General features: G+C 41.1%; 1 protein-coding gene across 1 annotated transcript in view; it reads right to left on the reverse strand.

The window, feature by feature from the left end:
- Positions 1–358: 358 nt before the first annotated feature.
- The window catches only part of SAMD13 (sterile alpha motif domain containing 13), a 39,855-nt gene continuing 12,948 nt past the window's right edge, over positions 359–27,265 (reverse strand). The window contains exons 3-4 of the mRNA XM_040627100.1: positions 17,061–17,172; positions 359–1,496 (exon numbers count right to left, since the gene is read on the reverse strand). Coding sequence (XP_040483034.1) covers positions 1,353–1,496; positions 17,061–17,172 — 256 coding nt within the window. The 3' untranslated portion in view covers positions 359–1,352. The remainder of the gene's footprint in view (positions 1,497–17,060; positions 17,173–27,265) is intronic.

Below are 27,265 nucleotides of genomic sequence, written 5' to 3' on the forward strand. Positions count from 1 at the left end.
AAAGAAAAAGAAGAAGAAGAAGAAGAAGAAGAAGAAGAAGGAGGAGGAGGAGGAGGAGGAGGAGGAGGAGAGGAAGAAGAAGAAGAAGAAATAATAATTCTTTGGCTAAAATGACACCTAAACGTGGTTTTTGGATGGGGGCAAGAGAAGGAACAAGGCCTATTTGGAAAATGTAGTTTATAAAGAAACCCACAAATAGATCAAAATGTTTTATATTTCTAAAGGTTTTGTTTGTTTGTTTGTTTGCTTTTTTTAGGCTTAACTTTCTTTCCACAGTGTTGAGGAATGACCTCAATCCTTAATCCCAACTGAAGAGGCAACCAAACAGAAAAGATCAAACATACGCTGGCAATAAACTGAAGCAATGCTTTATTGCGACCACAAAGCACCAATTCAACAAGGCATTGACAGACAGAGATTTGAACAAATGTCTCTTTGAACAGAGATGTAGCAAGCTCACTTTCTTCAAGTTCTTAAAAACAAGTACTCAAACCAAGAATCAAACAAAGTATCAGAGCAATTAAAAAAATATTACACCATCATGAAGGAATATATATAAAAATATTCTGTACTAGTAACAAGGCTTTTTGATCTGTAACTCTTGGCAAATTCCTTCAGAAACAAATCAGTATAAATACAAACCATAAAGTGAAAAAATGCTTTCTTCTTCAGAGATAAAGAGCCAATTGGAAAGTAAATCTATGCAGAAAATACCATTACCCCCTGTGAAAGAAGCTGAATGTGGATGGAGATCCCCAAGACACACCAGAGTTTCTCTTTTCAGAGGTTGTGCTCCTGTCGGGGCCTTGACGCACGTTCCTCTCAAACATCGCAGTATTTCCCAGTGAAACCTTAATAAGGTCAAGTGGAGGACCCTCTATAAAGGAGGGTGTCGGCAATTCCATCCAAATAACACAAACTCTAAGGAGCAGAGGGATTCAAGGGAGACAGCAATCTCTCTCTCTTTTCTCCCCTTCCCCAAGCTTTCTTGTCTTTAATCTCCCTACATCTGTAAGCAGAGGGTCATTCCATTCCACCCTTTTTCAAGGATTTTGGGAAAGCAATCTGAACAAAACCCCTTTGGTGGGGAGGGGTGTCCAACTATGTTAAAGATTACTCTGTTCGACAAGCTCCACCAGGAAAACCATGCTGTCCACAAGTCATCCTTGCTCCTCCTGGCTGAGTTCAGGTCAGCTGATGGATTGCCTAGTCTATCCCATAGGATAACGTTTCATTTGACTGAAATTCTTTACATATACACATGTATGTATTCTGTTTACAAAGTTTCATCACATGAAACTAGATTATGTCATCATGTATTTTTTGAGGTCTAAGACCCCAATTTGACTGTACTATGAAGAATTGTTCTTTAGATGCTTTGTCTGCAGAGGTTTTACATGATACTCGTAGATTTTCAGGGCAGGCCCCAGTTTTAACTGAAGTCCCGTCAACACGTCATTTCTTGTCATCAATAGCAGGGATTTTCCATCAATTTCCTATAACGGAAGCCGAGGGTAAGACCAACATTAAGTCCAAAAGTGCAAGGATAATGAAGAACAAAAGAAGTTCAAAGGAAAATACATATTGATTGTCCTCAAGCTAAAAACATTACTTTTTCACTTGGGTTAAATGGAAAAAATGGACTCCTCTATTTTTATGTTCCATCTCCCACTTTTATTTTTGGATTAAATACAACCCATAGCTGATCCCGTTTTCAAGATCACATCCCTAAAGTCGCATCTTAAGAAAATGACAGGCAGGCTTGGCACATACCCCTGTAAGGATCAGAGGTATTGTTTCTGAAAGAAATAATGACACTTTTCATTTATAAAATGTATTGAAGTTTATGCAAAATTTCTGTGTACTTAATTCCTAAAACAACTCTATAAATTAGGACAGGCAGGGATTATCAGCTTAATTTTACAGGCAAACCAAGGACCAAGGCGAGAAGTTAATGTGCCTAAGATTAAGAAGTTAGGCAAGGGAAACAGGATTTGAATCATCTGCCTACAGCCAAAGCCGATGTTCTTTCCATAAGACCCTTCTGTCTCTCCTGACACTTGCAAGTAAACATGTGTGGTATAGGTGAACCAATGGGGTCACAGAATCCTAGGTTTTCTGGAATCTTGTCAATCACAACAATGGGCAGTGGAAAAATGATTCACTCTCTGTGAACTTCTTTCCTGTCCTTTCAAAGAAGAATCATCCTGCATCAACTCAAAAATCAACCTCTCATGTTGAGGGTCCCACCATACTTCCTCTCAGTGGATCGTCAAGATTCCAAATAAGGTAGTGAGCTGCAGGGCTCTGCCCCTCCTCTCTCAGAGTCTGCTTTCCACCCCCTTCACGTACCCAACCAGAGTGCCCTGGAGATCACAAAGCTTTGGGGGTGAAATATAAACAGGCTTTCCATGAAAGGGAGTGGATCCCAAATACAGAAAGTAGTTTGGAACTTCTGGAAAGGAATCACTGAGAAGGATGCTGAATACCACCTTCTTTTTGTTATTCTTTATTGTGGGGACAAATGAGCTGGCTTTTAGGGGGCCTGGGCTCAAGAGATGGACCAGCTCTGCATTTTCAGTAAGCCTCGACATGTCTGTACAGACACATGTACCCATCTCCCCCACTGGTGGACAGACAAAGGGATGGGGGTGTAACTGCAACTACACAAAACTGACTCTTTCCTACACTGACCCCAACAAGGCCATTCCTCCAAACTCCCTTGTGTTTTGCCAGGCTCTAAAGAAAATGGGCTTCGTATGTCTCAGTGTGTGGAGAAAAAGCACTGGGCTAGCGGGCTGAAGAAACACCCACTTTGTGACTTTAGGTAAATCCCTTCCTCCTCTGCCTCCTCGGTTGGTAATGTGGGGATTTGGGGGTTTCTGACAGGATTCCATAAGAGATTATTTTTGCAAATGCTTCCTGAGCTATGAGTTCTACAATCACTTGTCATCGTTCCTCAACAGGACCATGGTCCTCACGTCATTTGTCAACCACCTACCATGAACCAGAGCAGAAGGACAAGGAATTACTTCTAACTGCTCAATGGAGCTTCTGAACTCTGGAAAGCTGACAACTAGAAAAAAAAAGTCTCACATTAATTTGTGAGAGACAACGATTCAAAAACATGGCGTATAAAAAAGCAGTTAGTTGACAGGGCAAAAGTAGAAAATTATTTCAGGACATAGGATTTGACTTTCCAACCCTAAAATATTTTCTTCTCCTTTCACGGCTAGTAAGCCCAAAGACTGCCCGTCAGTAAAACCCGTAAGGATGAGAACTGGCAGAGGAGCTTGTGACATGCGGAAACCACGGTAGCAATTCTGAAGGCACTATGAGGTCACAGGAATCTGAATCATAGGTCCCTTCAAAGCTCACCGCCTAGCTTAGATTAACTGAGCTGAAGATGGACTCACTTGGAACGCTTTAGAAAACAGCAGAGCCCTTCCTGCTCTCCAACTTTCCTTTGTTGTTGTTTGCTCATACTTAACTTCTTACATATTTTAAAAGGGCATGAGGAAGAGATGACCCTGCTTTCATTTCTACACTACAAGAAAACTTCCTTGACTAACTGAAAGTGATTTTTTTTTTTAATCTTTGCTGGCAAAAAGTCCTTCTACAACTCAGCATTTCTGTCAAAAGCCAAGTATGTCTGAAAAATGCTGAAATTTGGATTTTATTTAAGACAAAATGGAAAATCAAGTTTCATGCTCCAATTTGATTTTCCTTTTGTTCAGTAGCCACACTGCAGTTCACCTCACACTAGGGTTGGTAAAAGAAAGCTCCATCTGGAAATCCTCATTTTAAAAATTGGAAATGAATATAACTCATACATACAACAGAACTTTCCTTTTTGGTCATGATTATAGCAGCTCAGATGAATGGCAGTGGAACACAACATGATGGAAATGAGAGCTTCCAGGTCAAGCAAACTGCAGTCTGAACCCTGTCTCCACAATTTATTGTGTGACCCTGTGTAAAGGACCAGACTTTCCTGAGCCTCGGTTTCCTCACTTGCAAAATGAAAATAAACCCCTGAAGGATTCCAGAGATTAGATACGATTCATTCACGTAAGGCACCTAGCACAGTGCCGGACAGACAGGAGGTTCTCAATGACTACTAAGCGGCAAGAACAGGATATGTTCCAATTCCAAATCCATCTACTGCTTCCTTTCTGGAAGTGTGCTCCCTGCCTGAATGCTACCCTTTGCCAGAGGGATGTAGGCGTATTCCTGCTCAAGTTCAGAAGACTCGGTGAGATTAAAAAAGCTCAAAGACTACATCAAAAATTTGTCTCATAAAAATTGCAAACACAGAAAAGTTCCTTGATTAAGGAAGCGAATCATTTGTTACATAACTTCTATAAAAGACTGAGATGCAAATGAAATCCAAATTTTGCCAGTCAGCATGGTGTACTAGAATGAGCATGAGATTGGAAACTGGAAGACAGAGTTTCTGATGCCGACTCCATCAGTAATTTTCCACAAGCAACCACTCCTCTGTACCCCAGTCTGTTTATTAGCATAAATAAAGGGGTTGGTGGGTGACCAAATCCAATTAAATAGATATTTAAAAATCCCATGATTTTGCATGTACATCATGATTAAAGCCAAAACAAAAAGATAGTTCACATCTTGGGATCCTGTTTACATCCCTGTGTTAAGGGATAATCATTTGTCAGTTTCAGTGAAACTTTGTACATGGCTTCTGTCTTTATGTAAGAGTAACCAAGTACCTGTTGGACAATAATATTGATGCAAAAAATCTTTGCCTACTTAATAAGTTCCAGCAAGTACTCATGCATGGAAGTAAGGTTTAGAGATGATAGGTGTAAATTTCCAATGAGAGCGAGACCCAAGATGTAAAAATAAATGAGAGGGATCCTTAGATGTTGTAGCTCAGTAGATAAGCATGTGTTTTATAGTAAGACATTATTTTATTGCTTATTAGGTGGGGCTTGGGCAAGTTACTTAATCTCCCTAAGCCTCATTTCCTTATCTATATGATGGAGGAAAAGTAGCTATTGTATTTCACTGCTGAAAGGATTACTGAGATAGCACATGTGAAGTAGAATGCCTGATAGCTATCAAGTACTCAATAAATGCTAGCTATTAAAAAATATATTAAAAAATCTTAAACCATATACTTTTCACTCTTTCTCTCTGCAAACGCTTATCTACACCTTGGTAGCTCTTTCAATCAAGGCTAATTGTGATATGGTCCATTGGAAATGTACGGGAAGAAAATGAGGGGGGAAGAGAGAAGAGACAGAGGTTAGGAAGAGAAAAAGAGTGGCCGTCAAGAAAGAGGAAACTGGTTAAAAGCAGGGAAGGACAGGGAAAAAGTCAAAGAGAAGTCCATGGGCTTTCTGATGGTAGGGTCCTACAACTAACCCAGAAGGCCGTATTTGTGGTGGTGGTCTCTACTGTCCCAAACACGGTGCAGAGGAAAAGAAGGCTCAGTTAGAATCAGAAGATGAGATGGAAGCCAAACTCTGCTGCTTCTTAGTTTCTTGTGTATCATCTGGTCCATTATTTCTTTCCTCTGTGAAGGGAGAGGTTTGAACTAAGCTGACTTCTGTCCATTCTAGTTCAACACACTCTCAGATTCCAATTTCATCTTTTATAAGCATGAGATTCACCAGCCTTATAGGAAAGTCTCCCTGTGAAAGAACAAAGCACAGACTCCTTACCGATGACGTGGAGGAATTTGACGAAGTAGGCTGTCTTTTTCCACTTCAGTCTTCCCTCTCACATTTTCTAGAACTTTCTTTGTAACAACTCTCTTGCCATTCACTATCTGGCTACAAGTGGTGACCAGTCTGAAGTTTCCCATTCCACTGCTTACAAAGGGTACAAATGTCCCAGAGGAAGGGGGACTTGCTCTGGAGCCCAAGGATACAAATGTGGAAAATCCTGTGTCCAATATGGGGATCACATCGAAGAAGGAGGAGCGAAATCTTGTGGCCTTACCCACACGATCAGTGGAAAAATAATCTCCTGAGAAGAGGTCTTTGTCTTCAAAGACATTTCGTGAGCCACAGTGTGGCCTCTCAAACCGTGGTTCCTCTTTCAAGCAGTTTTTGTCTCTGTAGCCACCTGTATTTTCAATTTTGATGTAGTTCTCTTTGGACTTGTCATAGTTGTTGCGTTTCTCAGCATCAGACAAGACCTCATAGGCTTCTGCTACTTGTTTGAATTTCTCTTCAGCTGCCTCCCTGTTTTCTGGGTTCTTGTCTGGATGTACCTGAAGAGCTAACTGGTGATAAGCCTTCTTAATATCAGAGGGGGATGCGTTTTGAGGCACCCCTAGTACTTTGTAGTAATTTGTCATGTTTCTTTAAAGGACCTTTCCTTACAAGACGCAGAGTTTGTTTTCAGAAGAACTTCCATATAATTTTGGAAAGTAGGATGGTAAGCTACTCCAGTCTACACCAAGACCCTTTGAATCTTCTCACATAGTCGTCAGAACAAACTCTTTTCTGGTGAGGAAATTCCTCTTTGATGTCCTCTACAATTCCCACGCCCCACCACGCCCCCCACAGCTCATATGGGGGGAGTGATTATGAGCTCAACATTATCAGCTCATGACTCTCAGCTGATGCTGTGCTTGCCTTGCATTCCTATTGGTGGAAAATCTGAGGTGGACAATATACATATTAGGAAAACTTCATCTAGTTAAAAAAACCAACACCGAGCAGCTTGTTTACAGAAAAAAAAACATCTATGTGGCTCAAAAAGAAGTCTTTACCTCATTTGTTAAAGTAACAGTCAGAAGTAAAATGGGTCTTGCCCTGAAATCCGATACAAAATCCATTTTGGTTCATTGTGAGGGCTAATGCCTTCAGTGACTTAATGTGTATCTCCCTGTTATTTAATATTTGCTGCTGGCACAAAGTGGGTGATAAAGGGGCTCTATTACCAAAAAAGTCTTGTACACATTTCTGATGAAGGAAAAAGAATGAAACTCACTTCATCAAATGAGGAAACTGGGTTACAGAGATGTCTGCATAGATTAAAAAAAAACCCCACCAGAATAGATACAAGGAACAGAATTAGAAGTAAAGGCTTCCCATGTATGGCCAGACAAGGCTTTTTCACTTCAGCTATCTTTATAAAGTTAGCCTTTTTGAAACTTATCTCTGGACTTAAGAACAAAACTAAGTAGCAGCATCACAACAGCAGATGCTTTAAAAAATGGCTTCGAGGCTCAAGTGTAGCAAGGGCTGCTGATTGCTCTTTTTTCCAGGACACATAACTACACATCTCTCAGACTTCCTTGCAATTTGGTGTGGCCATGTGACCATGTTCTGGCCAATGACCTCTGAAGAGATGATGTGTACCTCTTTCTGTGTGCACCCAGCCCACAAAACCACCTACGTGTGCTCCTCCTTGCTCTTTATCTTTATGCCAACTAGATGTCAATACCTGGATGATCTTGATCTGACTGAAGATGACAGAGCCCCCATCACCCTGGGTTCCTGAATTACAGCGAAGGAGAACACTCCCAAGACCACCATAAACTATTTATATGAATAAGAAACAAACTTCTACTATAATTAAGCCATTATACATCTTTTCATCTACTTGTGACAACAGTTAGTCTACTCTAATACACCATTTCCACAACTTCACCTTCACTTCTAGAACCTTCAATAATGCCATCAACCAGCAGAGTCCTACCTCTGCAACACTTAAAGTCCAAAATCCTATCCGATCTCTCGCTTCTTCTCCTTACTCTCATTTCACATTTCACATTTCAATTCCACTTTCTCCAGGGTCATGGGTCGCCTTCAGACTCCTCGTTTGTATCAAGTTTGCACCCCTTGGTTGGCCCTGGGAACCATTCTTTCATATGCCCTCTCAAATTGCCCTCTTAGGCCATTAGTTATCCACTGTGCCCATGTCACAAACACCCCATCCAGAAGCAAAATAGCAATCCAGCTTCTCTGACTCCTGTGCCTGGTGCAGCTGAGGAAAACAAGCTGTGAAGATGAAACACTACACAGGAGCCGTGCGCCAGTCTCGGCTGGGTCAGGAAAATTCCTCAGTGGTTCTTCTATGTATCCTTGGTCAGCTTCCTCTCACATTCCCCTTGATGGCCACTCTTAACCTTCACTGCTCTCCTCTAATTCCTTATTAAACCTTTCCCCATTCTGTTCACTCCAAGCACAGGAGCTTGCCTCTTGTTTAGCAAAGGAAATAGAGGCTGTCAGGAACTCCCTTAAGGTCCCTGGGGACAAGAGCAATCTTAGCTAGATCTGCACACATCCTCATCTTTGTCCCCAGGGCATAGGAAAGATAGAGGAAGATATCCCTGTCTTGCTCAGAATTAACCCCTTCATAGTTTTTTAAAACAAAAAAAATAAGAGTTGAGTATTTTATTGACGAAATTGAATGGACTGAATCGTATATATTATGACTGACATTACATTTTATTTTGGCAAAATATGTATAACATGAAGCAGGCCATTTCAATTAACTATTTTTAAGTGTAAAAGCTAGTGGCATTAATTGTATTCACAACATTGTGAAATCATTGCCACCATCTGTTTTTTAAACTTTTCCATCACCCCAAACAGAAACTCTATTAAGCAGTAACTTGCCTTCCCCCCAGCCCTTGATAACCTTTAATCTACTTTGTGTCTCTATGAAGTTGCCTATTTTAGATATTTCATATAAATGGAATCATACAATATTTAAGTGGTTTACTTCACTTAGTGTAGTGTTTTCAAGGTTCATCCATGGATCAGAACTCCATTCCTTTTTATGGCTGAGTAATATTCTGTTGTAGATATATACCACATTTTGTTTATCCATTCATCTGTTCATAGACACTTGGGTTGTTTCCACCTTTTGGTAACTGTGATTAATACCACAATGAACATTTGTGTACCGGTATCTATTTGAGTCCCTCTTTTCAATTCTTTCTGGGGAATTGTTGAGCCATATGGTAATTCTATGCTTAACTTTTTGAAGAACCATAAACTTTCCCACAGTGGCTGCACCATTTTATATTCCCAACCAGCAATGCATGAGGGTTCCAATTTCTCCATGTCTTTGCCCTTCCATACTCTTTGATCTCATCCTTTTTCTTATCCTCAGGGAGTTTGCTTTATTTAACTGTCCTCAATTTCATTCAATTTTAACCTATCTAATTCTTTTGGCTGCTCTCCTGCATGTTAATAAGTTTGAGCGTCTCCTCTCTTAGAAAAGAATCCTCATGCTTACATGACCCTCCAGTTACTGGTTCTCCCTTCACTTACCTGCCTCCCACTCACTCCTCAACTTGGAAGAAAGGGTCCTCCACTTTCCAAACAGTCACCCACCCTCCCCCCGCCCCAACTCCACTGAAACTCCACCAGTATTCACAGACCCCACGGGGGCTTCACCTTTTTGAGGAATTTGACCTTGTTGATCATTTCATTTTTCTTGAAACTCACTCCTTCATTGGTTTCTGTACAACCTCTCATTACTGATTCTCTCCCCACTTACCTGAGTGTTCTTTCTCAGTTGCTTTTGCTAGTTGCCTTTCTTCTCTAAACGGTTAAAACCTTGGTATTCCCCAGGGTGCTGAACTTGGCCTTTTTCCTCTCCCCCTTCTAAATGTCTCTCTGTCTCATCTCTCCTATGACTGCTGATGACCTCTTATCTCTGCCTCTAGGTCTCACTCTTCCCCAAACTGTCTGCTAGATCTATATATACCTGGATGTACCACAGGCCTTCAAATTTAATGTGCCCCTAACTTTGCTCATTATATCCCTTTTACAACTTTCCTCCCACAAACATCTTAGTTAATGGCACTACTTTACAACCACCCAATCTGGAAACTTGGCAGTCATCCAAGCTCCTCCCTTTCCCACCTGTGGGCAGTGAACTTGAGTGGTCTTGGGTTATGGCCGAGAACAGAGATTGGACAAATCTTCATTCGCCATTTCTAGTGATCCACTAAATTCTTCTGGCCATCTTCCCCAGATTTTCTAATTCATCTTTTCCTTTGCCCAGTAGAATTATTGCAGCAGTGTTCCCACCTTCCATCTCCTTGTCCTCCAATCCATTCTCCACATTGCCACTAGACTGATCTTTCAAAACCACAAATCTCATCCTGGCACTCACTTCCCACTTATTATCCTTCCATGGTTTCCCACTGCCTTTCAGGTGAAGTCTCTTTTCTGCCAGGCAAAGAAGACTATCTGTATTCTGGACCCCTGTTTCTTTCAGTCTTCTTTCTTGATGTTCCCTGCTCCACACCTCTTACTCCAATGCACTTGGAATTCTCAAGATAAACCACGTTTTCTCATGTCCTCATGCCTTTGTATTTGATCTCCCCCTGCCAGGAATTCTGTGCTTCCTTCAAATGTTTCTCATACCTACAATGGTTTCGGTGGTTTTGTCACAATTTTATCACAATTCTTGTGATAATGAGCATTATTTACTTCAGTAATTTTATATTCATTTTAATGAGTGTTAGAAAAAGCTACAACAACTACTGAAATATTTGAACGAGTGAATAAGCCAAAGAAGCACCATGTATGTACCTGGCTAGGTGATCATGTCTTACAACTGGTCTCATTTCAAATAAATGACTTAAACAACCATTTGGGATTCTTGGTTCATAGAAATCCACTCTATTTCAATCAAAAACTCAAAAAGTCCTTTCCTTATCAGTTTTGTTTTCAATTCTCTTGGCTATTTTCTTATTGTTAGCATCATCCATTTGTTTTTTAACTACTTCCTAAATATTCATAGATGGGAAGGATGCAGCAGCAGAGTTTGACTTGCCACTTCCCTTATTGATTATGTTATAAAATATTTTAAGCATATCAGAAGCCTTCAACTGTTAAGAAATATCAGGTGTCAAGGCACCTTAAATATTTTCAGTAGTTGGTATTATAAAATGCTGACAAAGTTATACAGTTACTTCCAATTTGTGGGGTTTTAACAGGTCTCACTCAGAGCTGGATTTACCATGAAGCTAATGAAGCTTAGCTTAGTCTCAGAAATTTTGTATTCATATTTTCGAATTTCTTTCCCCAAGGAGGGCTCTTAACGTTGTAAAAGCTTTAGGCCTTCCAAAATCTGGATTTGTCCTGGGTCTAAGTAGAAATATCCACCACAGGGACGCCTGGGTGGTTCAGCCGGTTAAGCATCTGCCTTCGGCTCAGGTCATGATCTCGGGGTCCTGGGACTGAGTCCCACATGGGGCTCCCTGCTCAGCAGGGAGTCTGCTTCTCTCTCTCCCACTGCCCCTCTCCCAGCTTGTACTCACTCTCTCTCTCTCCCTTGCTCTTTCGCTCTCTCTCAAACAAATAAAATCTTTAAAAAAAAGAAAAGAAAAGAAAAGAAAAGACATATCCACCAGAATCACTACAGTTGAAATCCATCTGGCGATGACTTAGGCCATTAGGCTCAGACTTGCTCTGATTGGCCTCCCCACTTTACTACTCCTTTTGGAAGTAGTGTTATTTGGCAATTTGTAGCACTGAGAATTTTTATTCACATTTGTTAAGTCAGTGGCTTCAGAAAGTTAGCAAATAGTCATATGAAAAAAATGCCAATCGTTTTGCATTTCAAATGAATGGTTTAAACAACCAGTTGGGCATTTCAGAGTAAAATACTGCTCTTATACATATGGTTTGGGAAAGTGAGGAGCTAACAGAGTAAAATTAATTTGTCACCATGAATTGCCTGCTATATTGTCATGATACTCTGATAAAAAAAATTATCTCAGTGATACATATTGTTCTAGAAACAGAATCACTGATGTTACTCACGTGTAAGTTTGAGGCATCTGAACGATATGAATTATATGACACTGAGTGAATGGCAGATCACTGCCTTCCATCTTCGTCACATATAATCTGAGTACACGAGTCAGATAGATGAAGACATGGAAGTGAAGTGACTACATTATGAGGGGCAGAGCTATCTGGGACCTGCATTAGGGTCCAGTCTGAGTGGTGATGGCGCCGTACTGGACTGCCAGCATTCCTTAACTGGCAACTAAAAGTATTGTCAATAGAAATGGCTTTTCACCAAAACTAACGCTCTTAGGAAAGCAAAGTTTCTGAAGTACATTTGACTCTTGAAAACCAGGCAACCCATATCCATGGGCAAGTGCCAATTTTTTATCTAGTCACCAAAATTCAACTGTGTATATACAAGAGCTCAAGTAGTTTCATGCTCTTTGCTGTGCATTGAAAGCATACTTCATGAAGGCCAGTTCTAAGCTAACACTTGACTATTAAAGCAACCGCTTGAGCAATATTCTGTCTGTTTAAATCAACATTTACTTTATAGAAATCTGAGTCTTAGAAAGGCGAACTCTTCAGGATCCTCCAGTGACCAATGTCAATCAAGAGAAAAGAAACTAGGAGTCACCACAGCATGAGAGATCTGCCTGCCAGAAGACACTTGGGAAAACAGCCACCACCCCACGATGTCCATGGGAAAGAGAATACTGACAGAGTTGTCATTACTGCCGCCTCTAGGAAGGACTCCCACTGCCTCCTGTTCTTATTGGCCAGTGAACTCTCTGGAGCACTGTTAACGAGGTCAGTGAGCCAAAGAAGAGGGATATCACTGGTCTTAAAGGGGACTGACCAGAAGAGTAAAACAACTTGAAACACACATACTATTGACACTGGGTCATGGGGGGTGGGGCAAGGGTCTGGGCAGGGGCTTAGAACTTCCCTTCCAACAGTTCTTTTGGCTTATAGTTGTGGCTTACACAGTAGGTTCAAAAGAGATTTTCCAGAAGAAAACTTGATAGAGATCATTACCAGAAGGAAACTTAATGGAAATCATTTTCACGTGGCATTGTGCCTGCTCAGAGAAAAGGAGGTCATGCAAAGATCACCGGCTTCACCAGATGCTTCACACCATAGAAACATGGGACACCATTCCTGCCCTTTGGACAAACCTCGCTCAATGGCCTGACATCTTCCAGGGAGTCTCAGTGCTAGAAAGCCACATCTGTCTGGTTGCTACAGCAACAGAATATCCAGTATCGTACTGTGAGACCATACCACGAAGACAGATGTTCTCCTGAAAGTCAGCCCAGCTGAGGGTGGACATGTCCAGCATCAATGTCACTATCTTACTCAGCTCTAAGTTCTGATCATAGTTCTGGAGCCTGGAAGTCCAAGCTCACAGCGCCAGCATGATCAGGTTCTCAGTGAGGCCCTCTTCCTGGCTGGCAGGTGGCTATCCTCTTGCTGCATCCTCACATGGCAGAGAAAGACAGAGCAAGCTCTCTGGTCTCTTCTCTTCAGGGTACTACTCCCATCGTGAGGGCTCCACACTCATGACCTCATCTAAATCTGATTATCTCCCAAGGCCCACCACACAATATCATCATATTGGGAGTTAGGGTTTCAACATATGAATTCGGGAATTTGGGGGGAGGTGGCACAAACATTCAGTCCTTCATAGTTGGCCAAGGAATTAAGCTCCCCACATCACTGGCAACTGAATATCCTTTCTGGACCTGCCCTTTTCCAAGGTGGTGTAAGGGTACTTTCCAGCCCTGTCCTGTTTCTGTCCGATGGCAGGGCAAAGATTTCCCTGAGGAGATTTCAGCATGTGGTCCTCCTTATTGTTTCTCAGCTGCTGTGACCTGGAAGATGTGCCTGAAAGGGTCATGTGGTTGGGCTGGAGGTGGCGGTCTTCCTATCTAGGGTGAACTTGAAGTTCACTGACAGGAAGATCCTTGAAGGATCCCATCATCATGCCTTGGAAGGATGATGGAAGAGGCAGGGTAACATGGTAAAAAAATCTTGATCTTCAGTCCTCATGGAAATCACAGTGGCTCCTTGTCTTATCAGGATGAGCCTGACTAGTTCCCTCCTTGCCCTCCCTCTACCTTCTTTAAGGAAAAGAGGAAAGATGATGAGAAATACACAGCAGCAGGAGAATTTGGATCACTTCCAGGGAATAACGTAAGGCAGACTCTTTCCTCCACCCAACCGCCCTTCCATGAGAATGAAGGAGCTCGAGCTTCTAGACCATGCTTGCAAAACTCCAGTACCCTGGGAATTCATCTCTCAGGCTCCTGAGTTGGACTCAGCACAGTAGCAAGATGATGCCCTTTCCCCACTTGAAGGACTTCTGAATGAAGTGCTTTGGGAGAGTTTGTTCCCTTTGGCTTCCCGGTATTGCTGGTGCCAGAGTGATGTCATTCCTGGGAGAAAGGGCCCGCTCCTGGGCCAAGCTCAGAGCTGGCCAGCTCCATTCTGAGGTCCTGCACAGAATCTGCAAGGCCCAAAGGACACCCCCTCCCCCCATTTGCCTCAGAGGAGCCTGAGTAAAAGCCCAATCTGAAAAATGCTTTTGGGCAGCTGGGAATTGGGCCAAGAGACCTTTTAGCTGAGTCCTTTTTGTATGTTAACCTTTTACAATATTATTTAAATTTAATTTTAGAAGAGAGTTATTCAACTGTAATGACACAAATGGATATTACTCCATTAAAAACTAAAATAAAATATGTTCCAGCTGATAGGCCTTCACCTTTCAACCTGAGCTATTTCTCCCCACGATTTTTTATAAAAATTTTCAAACATGAAGTTGTAAGAACATATAGTGAACACCCACAAGACCACCACCTAGACTCTACAATTAACATTTTCTATACTTGTTTTATCATGTTTATCCTTTTACTCATTCCTCTAACCAATTGTCAATCCATATTTTGATGCATTTCAAAGTAAGTTGCATAAATCAGTGTATTCCCCTAATCACTTCAGTTTGCATACTACTAATTGCTTAATATTTTTTTATAGTTCCTTTTATTCTGAGGTAAAATGTACAGGTCATGTAGCACACACATCTGTAACATCTGTATATGCCTGTGCACCTGCGGTGTACCCACTGAAGCGGATACGTGTAGCCCAAACCCTCACCAAGACACAGAGCGCTACCATTACCCAGAAAGTTCCTTCATGCCGCTTTCCAGCCATTCTCCACTCCCACCTATCCAGAGGCAACCACTGTTTCAACTCGTGCTACCAATGATGCATTTTCCTGTTCTCAACCTTCACCTAGATGAAATTGCTATGATCTGAATGCTTATGTTCCCCAGAATGCATATGTTGAAACGTGATCTCCAGGGGGTATTAGAGGTAATTGGTGATGGTGTTAGCAGGTAGGGCCTATGGGAGGGGATTATACGGAGCAGTGCCCTTATGAAAGGAGCCCTAGAGAGCTCTCACATCCCTTCCTCCATGTGAGGACACAGAGAAAAGACAGCTGTCGAGGAGGCAGACCCTCACCAGACACCCAGTCTGCAGTCTCCTTAGTCTTGGAATCCCCAGCCTCTGGAACTGTGAGAAATAAATGTTTGTTGCTTATAAGCCACCCACAGTTTATAGTATTTTTGTTATAGCAGCCTGAACAGACTAAGATAAGAACTGTTCACTATTAACTCTTGTGCAAGGGTTCTCTTACTCAGTATGATACTTTCTCATCCCAACTGCTTTACATATTACTAGTTTGTTCCTTTGTATTACTAGCGGTATTGCACTGAATGACTATACCACGTTCTCCCAGTTTCCAGTTTGGGACTATTACGAATAAAGCCACTAAGAATAATTTTGTATAGACCTTTTATGGACATATGTTTTCATTTCCCTTGGGTAAATACTCAGGAATGAAACTGCTAGATCATGGGGTAGACGTATGAGTACTTTACATCCCCACCAACAATACAGGGGCATGTGTTTGTTCTACATCCTCATGAACATTTAAATTTATCAAGCTTTCTAATTTTAGCTATTCTGGTGGGTGTGAAGTGATTTAAGCTGCTATTTCAGCAAATTTTCCAAAATAACAACAGCAACAACTATATATGCATGTGTATATATGTGTATATATATGTATATATGTGTATATATATATATATATAGAGAGAGAGAGAGAGAGATCGGAGATCAGGTTCAAAGAAAATATTGAAGGAGATTTATATATATATATATATATATTAGAAATTATATATTATATATATATGATACATATAGATAGATAGATATAGATATATATTAGAAAAGTTTCCCTAGCCAAACCCAGCTTAAGAGAATAAGAGATAGCTAAATGGATATGGAAGAAGCAGCCAGACACATTCTTCAATTTATAATTCTATCAATTATATTACAATACTGGGAAAGTAAATGTAATGCTTAGAAAACTGCAGCCTTCACTGATAGGGAGACAGGATCTCTGTTTCCTTACAGAGCTGGTCTGGTGTGGACCACAACATGTCCCCTCAATTTGCTCCCTCATGGTCAAAGCACCATCCCTACAGTGCTGGCCCAGCCTAAAAAATGGGAGTCAGGAATCACCCAGATAATGGAGAGGGACCTCTACTCCCTCCTTCCAATACCAACCCTGGATCTGAGGGAAGGGAATTAACACTTTAGGGCCATGAACACTGTGCCAGGACCTACCCTAGGTACTGTGCAGACAAAGTCCCTAATCCTCACATCACCACCCTACCGAGTTGGGCATTGATAGCCTCAAGTTGTGGATGTGAAAGCAAGACTCAGAGAGAGAGAGAGTAACTTGCCCAGAGTCACACAGAGTTAGAAGAACCAGGATCTGACTCTAATCTGTGCTCTTTCCACTCTACTTTGCTAAGCACCTGGAACACAGATTGGAGGGGGCTTCCTAGCTCGGTTGGTGCTGGGGCCAGGAGCGGATGGTGCTACATGTCTCATCAGATCCGTCCCACATTTCCCTTTCTTCTCTATTTCTGCTCTCCAGTGTGTCTGTGGTGCAGGTAAGGCTGTTCCATCTTTCGGAAGGTGCAGCTGTAAATGAGCGCTAGCCCTCCTTCCTGCAGCTGTGAATGTGTCCCAGGGCTTGGGTTTCTCTCTCTTAGCTTGTCACTTTTCTTCTTCCCTTTCCCACCCTCCTCAGTGGTCTGGTATAATCGGTGTTTGATGTGGAAGACAGGCAGAGCCTCACAGATCCCTCACTGCCCTCTGGTCCTCTTCCTCCTCACTCCCTCTGCCTGCTGTGAGGAAGACGTAACTGTGTTCATCATGGGTTTCTCTACACCGACTTACCTGCTCCTGAAAAGCACTAGCTTGCTCCTCAAATCCTGCTGTTCGGAAATAGTTGACGACATCCATCACTGCCCAGTCTGCAGGATCCGGCGGCCTCCCGTTCTCCATGGAACTGCAAAACACAAACCCAGACACTTGTTGTGGTGGAGTGTGCAAGAGTGTGTGGCCTGGCTCACTACTCAGTCTCCTAGGGCAGGCCCTGGCCAGCTTGCTAGAACCACGGCCCTCTCTTCCCTCAGAGGCCCAGATCCCGGTTTACCTCTCAGGACTATAATCATTCTTGTGTTTCTTGGGTTCAAGACATCATTACTCTTATTGGCTCAGTCATTGTTTTCCTCATAAACCATTAGACTCTTCATATGAAGTGCTTCCTTATGAATTGGTTTTTAATCCAGAGATATTACGAGTGGTTCTATGATTTCTGACAACTCACAGGATGACACTCATACTCCTAAATTAAGAACACCAGGCCCTGTACAATATGGCCCCCATGTACCTATCTTTTCCCATTTCTTACCACCTTCCCCATCCCCACCCCACATATCCTCTCTGCAGCTGGGAAATTGCAGAGCTAAAGCCATTCCCGAATATGTTGTGCAGTTCTGGGCCTTTGCACATGCTGTTCCAGCCACTTACAATGCCCCCTTATTTGTTTCTACTTGGCACAATCCACCATTCCTACCTAGTTCATCCCTGGCCCCACCAGGGAACTGTTTTAATTATAACCTCTGCATCTGAGAACTCCATTCAAACTCCCATTGCAGCACTTTCCACACTGGATTATACTCTCTACTTATTGGACAGTCTCTCCCATCAGAGTGGGAGATGTGGGCTAGGGATACACATCTGGGCCTGAAACATTTTATTATTCCTAGTGTCAAGCATATACTTAGGAACTCAACCAATATTCACATGACTAGATGATGATCAAGCATCTGAGAGGTTCTATGGGTAATCTGCTTCACTGGATTTAGAAAGGAGGGGTAGGAAAAGTAGAATAGAGAAAGAATGGCAAGGACCCGCCATTACTGTGACTTTGCCTCATTTCTCTTTCAGGAGTGTTCATCTGGATTTCTCTACACCTCATCCAAAGTAATTCTTCCAGAGTGTACATCTAATCACATTGCTCCCCTGCTTAAAATCCATCAGAAGCTGTCCATCGCCTTTAAGATGAATTCCAAATAGCTTAACTTGGCTTGAGAAATCCTTCAGAACAAAACTCCTGCCAGCTCTCCTGCTAGGAATACACTAATGAGCAGACACGGTCCTTACTCTTGTGGACCTACAGTCCTGTGGGGACAGACAATGATCAGTCATCATACAACTAAATGCATAGCCGCATATTGTGGTAAGTGCCATGAAGGACAGATACACTGTACTATGACAGTTTAAGGGCCTAGGGGATGCATTCCTATGGAAGTTTTTCTTGGCGTAAGGTCTAGAAAGCAGCCAGAAGTTAACCATATGAAATCGGGTGAAGATTATTCCAGGCTCTTTGGAGGAATATATACAGTCAAAGGAGCCATGCGTCTTGGAGCCCACATTGAGGATTCTGGATTTTTGTCTATGGAGCAATGAAACTTGCTAAATGGTCTTACATAAAGGGGGTGACCTGATCAGATTTGCATCTTGAAAAAGAGAACTGGAAATGAGCCAGAGGGGAAGAAGGGGTGCCAGTGAGAGGTGGTCTACTGCAGTCATCCATGCAAGAGATCATGGTGATCCAGACTAGAGTGGTGGCTACAGACAAGGAGAGGAAGTGTGTGGATTTAAAAGATTTTTAACCAAGAAAATCAGCATGACTTAGTGGTGGACTAGACAGAATGAAGGAGATGGAAGTGTCATGGAACTGGATGGATGGTGTAACTTCACTTAGATGGCACTGCCAGGTTCAGTTGAATACACTGAATTCTGGGTGTCATCTACATCCAAGCAGAGATGTGATACGAGACTGAGTCTGGTGCTCAAAGCAGATGAGTGGGCTGGAGGTACACATTTCGGAGATTTAATTTTTAGACAGTAACTGAAATCTTGGGAGAGGGTGAGAAGAAAATTGGGCCTAGAGCTAAGCATGGGTGAGAGGTTCAACATGTTAGTGAAAGTTGAAAGGATTCATGTTATTTTTAATGGAAATGAAATTGCCCAGACTTTGAGGAATCCTGAAAACCTTCAAACATCCAAAAGTCAAGGGACTAGCTGTACCGCTGCTTCATCTCCCACATAATGTTTTGCTCATAGTAGGAACTTAAAATATTTGATTAAATAACCAAACTTTTGTCCTATCTCAAGCCAAAAGAGCCTTTAATCAATGGCACACAGGATCAATGATTTATCAACACAACATTTAATTGAAAAGCAATGCTTACTAGTTAATAGTGTTTTCCCTTTTGAGCTTAGAGATTGTGAATCTATAAACACTGCATGCCCATGTACATATACACTTATATATATGCATGCTTACTACACACACACACACACACACACACACACACACACCCCTACCTTCCTACCATTTAACAGGTAGTATACATGGGGAAAAAACGACTTTCTCCCTAATATTGCCAAACATTAACTATGCATTTTAAAGTCAAAGCTAGGGGCGCCTGGGTAGCGCAGTCGTTAGGCGGCTGCCTTCGGCTCAGGGCATGATCCTGGCATTCCAGGATCGAGTCCCACATCGGGCTCCTCCGCTGGGAGCCTGCTTCTTCCTCTCCCACTCCCCCTGCCTGTGTTCCCTCTCTCACTGGCTATCTCTCTCTCTGTCAAATAAATAAATAAATAAAATATAAAAAAAAAAATAAAGTCAAAGCTAAATGGCTTTTTAAAAAATTATCCACATGCTGGGATTTTTCTATCATCCCATTAATACAGGCAATCATGAGCTGACACTGGGCAGTTCCTTTAAGGTACCATTTTTCCTTCCCTCTCTTGCTTAAGGTGGGTTTGAAGAATGTCTATAAAGGCGTTCATTGTTCTAACAAATCTTTTAAGTTTCCTGATCAGCTCACTTCTAGCAGTGAGCAGAGAGTCCCATCGGATATACTTTCAAGTGCCCCAGAAAACATCTGAATTCACTCTCCCTGTGGCTGACTTCAATTAACTGCCTTTCCTCATAAAGAATAGTCATCTAATTGTAATAACAAAGTATGCTGCATTGTAATTTTAGGATGGGAGGCTTTCCTGATTCTTACTCCACTGGGATATGACATCATCACTTCCATAATTGTGAAATATTCTTGAGTATTAGCAACACGGCAGAGAACAAAGACTTTACAACACTGCTGACAGTGTAGCATGAAGAAGAGGAGCAATGGAACACCAGGCGCTCTCTCATATTTAGGGTAAGGAGACCCAAGCAGAAGAAATGGGCATGAAACCAACCAGTGCATTTAGTGACTGATCCATCCCAAGTTTAGGCCTGATAGCAAAGAATCCCAAAATAACTTAGAAGACAAATCACAGTGTTAGACTACTCACATCCCGAGAGGAGAAACCTGTCTGTCTTCATCTTGTCAGCTCTCATGCGCCTAGCGCAGGTCTCGGGTGCATTGTTCATGCACAGCAAAGCTCTGTTACATCGGTGGACTAAGAGCCAGAGAGGACATAGAGTCTACAATATGCTTTTCGTACATTTTCTATTATCAGCCTCTGAACTCCTTGTCATCTGGCTACTGTAACCTGTTTTTAGGAAACTAAGGCTCAGAAAGATTCAGAAACTCACCCCAAACTACATAGTAGATAAAGCCAGGATTGGATTCCATATATGCTTGCTCCCAAATCTATGCTTTTCCACTCAACTCCTTGATACAACAGATATTTACTTGAAGCCTATCAACTTCTCAGTCCAGGACTAGATGTAGGGTTATAAGGATAGGAAGGCATAGACCCTGCCCTCAAAGAGCTAGCAATCTGGCGAGGGCAGCAGACGTGTAAATAGCTACCTCTAAGTAATACTAGAACTGAGGCCTGAACAAGTGCTGCTGAGGACACAACGGCTGGAGGGCCCAGAAGGTTCTGTCTGATGGACACCTTAGGATCTTCCACGGAGATTTTGAAAGGTATCTGTTGCTCCAAACTCATCCTAAGTTAGGCCTTGAGACGGGACGGCTTGCAGAGGCTGAACATGCAGGCACATGTTGTCACTTGAAGGTTGTTTATTATAAAGTATGATGAATAATTTCGCTGGGTTTCCAGTGGTTTTGGTAACAGTTTTAAGGAGAAAACTGGCAACGATCAAGGGCAGCATGAAAGTGGGAGTTGGGGGTGGGGGCGGAGTGCCGAGGCCCCAGGAAATTATGAGTACATTTCAGAGGATGGATTTAAGTGTCACCCTTCCCCATTGGGAAAGCCATACGTCTCCTAAAGGACTGCTATTTGTGACCAAACTAAGACACTTTGTTCCCTTTTAAATGGACCATTCTCTCCAAATTTTTCTTATAACCTGTGCATGTCAAATTCTAGAAGGAATTTAAATGGCGCTGTTTAAAACACCTCCCAGATGGTGGTATCCATTGTGGCTGCTAATTTTGCACCGATGAAATGAGATGGCAGATATAAAAGTTCCATTATCATCTGATATTTATTATTTACCATCATCATAGCAAAAACATTTCTTAAAATATCATGTATACGGATGATAAATTCATGAATATTTTTCCAGGCATGGGATCTTTAAAAAATATATACGCATTTTAACTTATTACAAAAAATTAGCAAGAAATGAAGGGCAGATTTATCTATGGTCCCATCACTTACCAAACCAATGTTTCCATTTAACCCAGTCACCATTTAGTCCCTGTGCATATGGGTTAAGTACATCGTATATTGATAAAAATTATATCATGCATGGATAATTCACACTGGGAAACAATTATCCCTTAATTAAACAATCACCTCACTTTTAAAGAGAGCTACAGACACAATCATTGGGACAGAAATGCAATAAATAACAAATTTGGCAGGTACATGCAGATGGAGACCTTATTGTGAGTGTTTTTCATGTTGACATATTATAATTTTAAGCGCTGGCAGAAGTCTCCACTTCCCCTTTACACATTAGTGAAGGCAGGTGGAACATAGCTGAAACATTTTCTCGGAATCTAGCACGTGTATAGTTGTTAGTACTCATGATATTCTAGATTCTAAGGGTTGATCAGACCAAAAGGAAACTGTGGATAAATACAATCCATATGAGATTTCAAAACCCCATTATACTCATTAATTGCAATTCTGCTTCAAAGTTCAGAGCAAAAGTTATTTTAGACACTAGTTAATTTATTATGGTGATATATTTATCACATTACTCCTTTTATAAAGGTAATTCTCAATGTTACTTATGTTTCCACTCAGAAATGCATTCTAATTTTATACTGCCTTGATCTTTATAACTTATTTTCAAAATTAAATTAAACTACTCTTTGCCCATATCTTAGAACAGCCTTTGGCTAAAAGCAATATAATTCTGATTGTAATAAATTAATATTGAATTTTTTTTTTTTTTTTTTTTTTTTTTGCCTATGACATATCTGACAATGAAGCAACTAAATGAGCTTTAGTTTTATCTCTACTCCTTTCTTCCTCTCCCTTCAACCAAACTAGCAGGGATCTGGCTAAAAGGCAGGCCTAAAAAGAGAAAGGATGATTCAAAGGTTCTTGACAGGACATTTTTCATTTTTTAATACTCTGTTAAATAAGAGTTGACTGCATTTAGCTGTAGCATACTCAAGCAATGAAAGCACTGAGAAAGCAAATAATTCTTCAAGCCTTCTGTATATTTCAAATTCTTTCTCTTGGCATTGAGAAATTTGATTCAAACATAACTTTCCGGGCTTATTTCCCATTCTAAGTCTGTACCGAAATTTAACTGAGCAACACCCTGGATTTTCCCATATCCTCAGCTTGGTTATGCTGTTCAAAGCTCTGTTGGTTCAGCTTCCAAAGGTTAGAACCTTACTCATTTTTGAAAGGTACTGGTTAAAAGTCCTGTTCCTAATATGCCTAATCTTTTATTCCAGTCATTAATTGATTTTAATCTGCCTACTATAAGTCAGGCACTTGATGAGCCTTGGGAACTCATTGTCTAGCGAAGGGGAAAATCTCAAGTCAGCTAAATGACGAAAAAGGTTATGGTTATGTGTGTACCCCGCTTTATTCCAAAAAGTGGTTTAGGAGCAGGAGGAATTGAGAGATGGAGGAAGGAGAGCAGAGAAGTAAAAGTCACCACGGCAAGGTGAGTCAGGGTGTGCTAGGTACGTAGAGAGGCTTTGGAGCCCTGACTCAGAAGAAACACCAGGAGCAGGTCCCAGGGACAGACAGGACTTCTTCCTGCATTTCTTTCCTCTGTAATAGACATCTTCCTTCAGGCTGATGGCTCTCCTCTGAAATCACACGGCACTCGGTCTTGGACATATCTCTGCTGGGCATGTCTCCCCAGCACTCCCCCCATCTCCCTGAAAACAAGGGATTTCTATTACTGCCTCTTTTCCTACCTGTCCTCAACCTTGTAGTACAAAAAAAGACCTCTGAACACGGGTAAATAAGGACACTCCTCTCAAGAGGATGCAATGAGTTAATTTTTTATTCACTACCAGATACAAGTCATGCCAAAAGTCAGGCTAAACACAAACATGTGTATGTTTCATATCCCAATCAATACTAAAGACAACTGTGCAAGCCTGAAGAGCTTTCCCTCCCTGTTCTGAGCCACAGCACAGTGGTCACTAATCCAGAGGATTTAGGTGTGGCTTTACTGTTTAGACAAACTCGGTTTTCCTTTTGTAGGGATATGGGTAGCATGCCAGAAACGATGTAGAAAACAGCAGCCCTTCAGGGCTGATAATGTATAAAACATACATAAAGCATGTTTGTGAACTTTGCTGGATTTGATGAAACTCCTGTTGTTTTCATGCTTTAAGTGATATGCTTGGCTGACTCAATGGTTTATGCATTTTACTCTTCCGAAATGTACACTTCTTTAAGGTAGTCATTTGCAGTGGACATAATGGGACAAATCAAAACAATAAACAGACTCAATTCTTAATTCAAGTTATCATTTAATTTAAGGGAATAATGAAATATTTATCATAAGGCCATATGACAAAAGTGAATTGTGCCCTACCCCCACAAATTCATATGGTGAAGCCCTCCCCTTGATGTGATTGCATTTAGAAATAGGGCTTTTAGGAGATAGGACAATTAAAGTTAAATGAGGTCATAAGGGTAGGATCCTAATCCAAAATGATTGGTGGCCTTATAAGAGCCAGCATGCACATACCGTAGGAAGTCCACGTAAAGACCTAGTGAGAACGTGACCATCTACAAGACAGAAAGACACCTCTTATCAGGAACTGAATCTGCTGGTACCTTGATCTTGGACGTCCCCATTTCCAAAACTGTGAGTAATAAATTTCTGTTATTTAAACCACCCAGTCCATGGATTAAGAAGTTGTGGTCCATATATACAATGGAATATTACTCAGCAATCAGAAAGAATGAGTTCTCAACATTTGCTACAACATGGACGGCACTGGAGGAGATAATGCTTAGTGAAATAAGTCAAGCAGAGAAAGACAACTATCATATGATTTCTCTCATCTATGGAACATAAGAACTAGAATGATCAGTAGGGGAAGAAAGGGATAAAGAAAGGGGGGGTAATCAGAAGGGGGAATGAAACATGAAAGACTATGGACTATGAGAAACAAACTGAGGACTTCAGAGGGGAGGGGGGTGGGGGAATGGGATAGACCAGTCCATGGTATTTTGTTATGGCTGCCTGAGCCAATACAGTATATATCAGAGTGAACAGATCACTATAAAATATTAAGGAATGAACTTTATCTTCACTAAGAAAAATAAAATTGTACCAGTTACAAGTATCACCATTAACTCCTATATATCATCTGTATTCAAGAAACCACATAGCACTCTAACTTATCCCACCAAACATACCTACAGAAGAGTTATAACAACAGATCCTGATTAGAAAGGTTATTTTTCAAGTTTGAATTATGGGCTCAGTTTACCTCCCCTTCCCTCCCTATTCTTTTTCTTTCTTTCCTTTTCCTTCCTTCCTTCCTTCCTTCCTTCCTTCCTTCCTTCCTTCCTGACAAACCATCAAGAGGCATTCCCTATTTAGCTACTTAAAATGTTTTGGGAGTTTTATTTCCTTTTTAGTATAGTGGTATCTTACCATCATGATCACCCCCTGTTCCAGATTGCTGTTTCCTGGAAAGAACAGCATGGTGGAAACCATCATTCACTGCATTCAGGTAGAGTCAAGCTGTGTGGTTGTGGGTCTGGGAAAGGACGACAGAACGGATGAGAGGGGCCTGATGGGGAGAGAGTACCCAGGAACTACCTAGCAGCTGGATACAATTCCCTCACTGCATTCAAAGAACATACATCTAAGGACCGCTGATCGTTTATGCAGCACCACAGAAGGACAGGATTAGGAGTAAATAAGCAAAAGCTGAAGGCCAGTGATCAGGCACGCAATTATTTCTATCAGTTTCCTCTTCCTCCTTCGCTAAGGAGCCAGGCAACGGTTCCAGGCAAATAACCAAGTGTCCTATATCCCATGAAGTTCTTTATTTAACCCTAAATGTGACTGCTTCCCTTAGAGATGGAGACCTGACTGGTGGATTGTTGTACACATAAGCATTGTTAGATTTTTTAAATGAGATTAAATAATAATAGCCATTGTTATTACCGTTATATGAAAAGTCTTTTTAATAATTCTACAATAAGGCCAGAGTTTTGAAATTCTAACAGTGCTAATAATAATTTCTCACTCTACCTTAATATTTTACTTCTACCATTCACCTGCTAACCCTCTAATTCACATGGGCAAAAACTTAATGCTTAGCTTAATAGTTACTATAGTTAACAGCCTCTCAAAAATTAGTATTACCCTATTAAAGCAAGTTTAAAACTTTATAGCACCCATTACAAAGAAAAGTATCACATTACTAATTATAAAAGGAATTTTAGTCCTAAATTTAACAAAAAAGTCTTTCTTCAAAATGAAACCATACACTGACTGCAAAGGCAGAGGATATGGTGAGATATGGATGCAAGAAAAGACATGACATTAATAAGAAATAGCTTCTTTTGAAAGTCCTTGGGCACCTTTGTGGCTCAGTCGATTAATAAGCAAGCCTTTGGCTTCGGTCATGATCTCAGGGTTCTGGGATCGAGTCCTGCATTGGGCTCCCTGCTCAGCGGGGAGTTTGCTTTTCCCTTTTCCCCTCCCCTGACTAATTAGCTCTCCCTCTCTCCCTCTCTCAAACAAATAAATAAAATCTTTAGAAAGAAAGAAAGAAAGAAAGAAAGAAAGAAAGAAAGAAAGAAAGAAAGAAAGACAGACCTTGCTAAACATTGCTACTGTCAGTTTTCTATTGGAGTAGAGCTTCCCCACTGAGGGGTGAGGGGCATCGTGGTGGTAGAGAAATAAACTGCTTCTTGTTGAAAAGCTGCTAACTTATTATAAGCATCTATTGTGTGGGAGCATTGGTTCTTCCTCTATCCTAGAAGAAAACAAAAGAAGGGAAAAAAGGCCAACTGTTGAAAAAGGGAGTAAGACTAAGACTAAGTGATTGGCAAAATATACATATTTGACATTGAATACTTGTGATTTGTACAGATAGGCACATACGTGTAAAACACCTAGAATTTTTTTTAGAATTTAGTAAAAATTCTAACATTGATCTAACACGTCCAAACATAGATCAATAATAACAGTGTCATGTACCAAGGTTTATGATTAATCCAAAATCTGTGCATGTACAATCCACAAAAACAGAATACTATAATTCCACTTGTTCAATAGAAGCTTATTTTATGTGTCCTTTGAATACATGTGTACATTCTTGTGTGTGTAGGTGTATATTTTTGAATTCATGTGAATATAGGTGTATATTCTTATATGACTATGCGTATACATATGGATACAGAAAGTATTTGTATACAAACTGTCTAGAGGGATATAGTCCAAACTATTAAAATGGCTCCCTCTTAGTTATTTAGTTAGTTATTTTTAAACTTAATAAACACCCATGAACCCACCAGGCAAAATAAAAGCTAGGATCTTGACAGGAACTACATCTGTTCCCCCTCACTCCCCTGACCTGAGCTAATCATTATCCTCAGTTTCATATTCATGTAACCTTTCTCCTGGTGCAGGTGTGCAAGAGCTTCACCTGGCT

This window comes from Ursus maritimus, unplaced genomic scaffold (assembly GCF_017311325.1).
Source record: "Ursus maritimus isolate PB19 unplaced genomic scaffold, ASM1731132v1 scaffold_12, whole genome shotgun sequence".
Taxonomy (NCBI): Eukaryota; Metazoa; Chordata; class Mammalia; order Carnivora; family Ursidae; genus Ursus; species Ursus maritimus.